Below are 2,698 nucleotides of genomic sequence, written 5' to 3' on the forward strand. Positions count from 1 at the left end.
CTTTTTTTTTTTGGGGTTAAAAGATACTCCTATTGACCTACATGCATTACCCCAAAAAAAAGGAAACTTTCCAGATTGAGAAAGGATTGGACTCTCCGTACCACAACCCTAAGATCGTTTCCAGCCACTCCCTTAGCCACATATTTTTATAGGTGATCAGCAAATTTTGGTTTGGAAATTTCAGAGAAAGCATTAGAGTTGGAATTCTCGAATTGTGGAGATAAATAGCGGTAAAATTGTTTTCGCTTTATATGAATTTGTTTAACACACAATATAAATACACAAGCACAAGCATTCGTTTGTTATTCAACATCCTTCCTAGACCCAATCCAGGAAAGGACTACAGAACAGAAAAGGAAGCCCCCCAGAAAGAAGAAAAAGAAGTGTAGAGGAAAAGGAAAAACTACCCAAGCAAAAAAAAAGGATTATTATGGAGAAACCAATGAAGAAAGGAAAAATAGACAAGCAGTATATCTAGTCATGAGCGATCAATTGTTGGTTGTTGTAGTGGGTGTGGCATTGCCTGTCTCAAGATAATTGGCAGCAGCTTTCATGATGGCAGTGAAGGGCTGAATATTGATAAGAGAAGCATTTTCAGCAGCATCTTCCTTGAGCTCATAGTCAAGAATGCACTTGGTGGTGCATGAAGATTCATCATTTAGATTTGGAAGTACTTGGAAAGTAACTCGATAGAGCGTAAACCCCAGGTTGAGATATCCACCTTCAAAAACCTCTGCTACTTTCATCATTTTCTGGTCATCCACCACCACAAACTGCTCTTTGGAGTAGGACATCAGCTGGTTATCCGGTGGGAAAGTGAGCTTCAGTTTGGTCCCCGGACCACCATCGCCCTCTAGTACGTCGATCTTGTCTAGCACATCAGGAAGTTGTTGGCGAACCACATCCGCCAGTAGCAGCGTCCCATAAACTTTCCAAGCTTCGCTTGCGGGCGCCTTGACCTCAAGCTCATCAGATAATGTTCCAAACATCTTTCCTCTTGAAGTTGTAGTAAACTAGTAGTCGTTTACTGACCTTCCCTAAAAACTGGTAGTAGTGGGCTAAAAACTCCTGCTTCTGATTCTCAGCTTTTCGTCTCTAATAAATAACCAAAGAACAAGAGATTTTTTAAATTAATAATTAATTGAAATCAAGTATTTAGAATCATTCGAGAACAGACAATTTGATGACAGTACGTAATAGCTGTAGTATTTGTGCAGAACGTATACAGTGAGAGCAGGGGTGCTTGGCCGGCACCTCTTGTGTCCGTGCAAATCACAAAAAAGCAATCAAGAATGGACGAAAAAAAATGTTCCTAAAATCAAACACTAAAATCGAATATGAGAAATCATTTGAGAACAGACCAAGTGATGATGGAGTATATTATAGGTGCCGTCGGCAGGCAGCGGCCGCACAGAAGTTTTACCACAAAGATTGGTGTGGTCGGCACCTTCGTGACTACAAACATATGGATAAGAAGTATGGTCCAAACAGGACTCCTTTTACCGTGCAATATAATACACTAGCGTAGTGATAAAGACAGCAACAAGATACAAACTGTTTAATACTATTTATAGTGAGAGATGAAGAGAGGGATCACATCAGGATTTATTTTAACCGGTATGCAATAACACAGTTTTATTTTTTTTGGACAAACAAAACGGTAACGGTTATTATTGCAGTTGTTGAAAATCGTCCAGCATTTTTTGCTTAATAAAGTTTGGAAGAGAGTTTCCAAAAAAGTCAAATTGATTGGCAGATCTAGCATGCTGCACTAAGGCATTTAATAACACACTTAAATTACATTTATATTATCTTATTAATATACATGGTCACTATTAATGGAATCCTATATTAAACGCTTTCTTCAATTAATTACACTTTTTCAAAAACTATAATCCCTCTTAACGAGTGTTTGTCGAGGATAGCCAAACCATTACAATTATTACCAATAGGGACGAGGCAAAAAGAATATTGGATCAAGACGATATCAATAGCACACATAAAATTCTCAATGCCACTTTTTCAGTGATAACTTAGTGTCATTTCTATATTTATACTAAGTGTTCTATTTATTCAACTTATAATGTGCTTTTTATTTAAATTTCTTTTATCCTAGCGTGATAAGTGAGGTTAACATTAAATTTGGTATTAGGTAGTAGCACACAGGATCCTCGCACTAGTTTGTCCTTTCTCTGCTTGCTAGTAATTCATAAGCCCGGACAAAATTCAATCTCCGCCGCCGGCTCTCTGACTTCTATTTGAAAAGATTCCATGGGGAAGATAGTAAAAACACTCATCACCACCCACTTCCTAAAATAAAAGATAATACTCCTCACCCACCCTCCAACAAAATTCCAAAAAGCGCATCCCGGACATTTTTGGTCTTTTATTGGAAGAGATGCCGATAAACAAGTTGTGGCATATTATTGATAGCTAAGATATTAAAATGTCATTGATTCAATTATGTGCATATAGTACCATTGATTTTCTACCACAAAATTAGCACAGTTGCCTATGGATAATCATATATTAACAACAAAATTAAAGAATTTGAAGTCATCTTTGAGCTCAAGCTACACTCGAAAGTTTAAAGAGGCAAACTTGAATATGAACGTGAATACCTCTATTAAACTATTGAAATTGAGAAACAATTTAGATTCCTTCGATGAAAGAATGGCTTCAAATCTTGTCTCTATGA

The 2,698-nt window shown here is 37.1% G+C and overlaps 1 protein-coding gene across 2 annotated transcripts; it reads right to left on the bottom strand.

Moving 5' to 3' along the window:
- Positions 1 to 278: 278 nt before the first annotated feature.
- Positions 279 to 1,518, bottom strand: LOC113727231 (norbelladine synthase-like). 2 transcript variants are annotated; one of them, XM_027251265.2, is made up of 2 exons: positions 1,362 to 1,518; positions 279 to 1,095 (listed from the first exon to the last, which is right to left on the bottom strand). In XM_027251265.2, the coding sequence occupies exon 2, from the start codon at positions 987 to 989 to the stop codon at positions 489 to 491; it is 501 nt and encodes a 166-aa protein (XP_027107066.1). In that variant the 5' UTR covers positions 990 to 1,095; positions 1,362 to 1,518; the 3' UTR covers positions 279 to 488. The 2 variants fall into 2 exon arrangements, with proteins under 2 accessions (XP_027107066.1, XP_027107067.1); XM_027251266.2 differs by lacking the exon at positions 1,362 to 1,518 and adding an exon at positions 1,194 to 1,337.
- Positions 1,519 to 2,698: the final 1,180 nt, after the last annotated feature.

This window comes from Coffea arabica, chromosome 2c (genome assembly GCF_036785885.1).
Source record: "Coffea arabica cultivar ET-39 chromosome 2c, Coffea Arabica ET-39 HiFi, whole genome shotgun sequence".
Taxonomy (NCBI): domain Eukaryota; kingdom Viridiplantae; phylum Streptophyta; class Magnoliopsida; order Gentianales; family Rubiaceae; genus Coffea; species Coffea arabica.

What these genes read in the sequence shown, in the direction of transcription:
- LOC113727231 (XM_027251265.2), bottom strand. Translation starts at nt 989, where the DNA reads ATGTTTGGAACATTATCTGATGAGCTTGAGGTCAAGGCGCCCGCAAGC.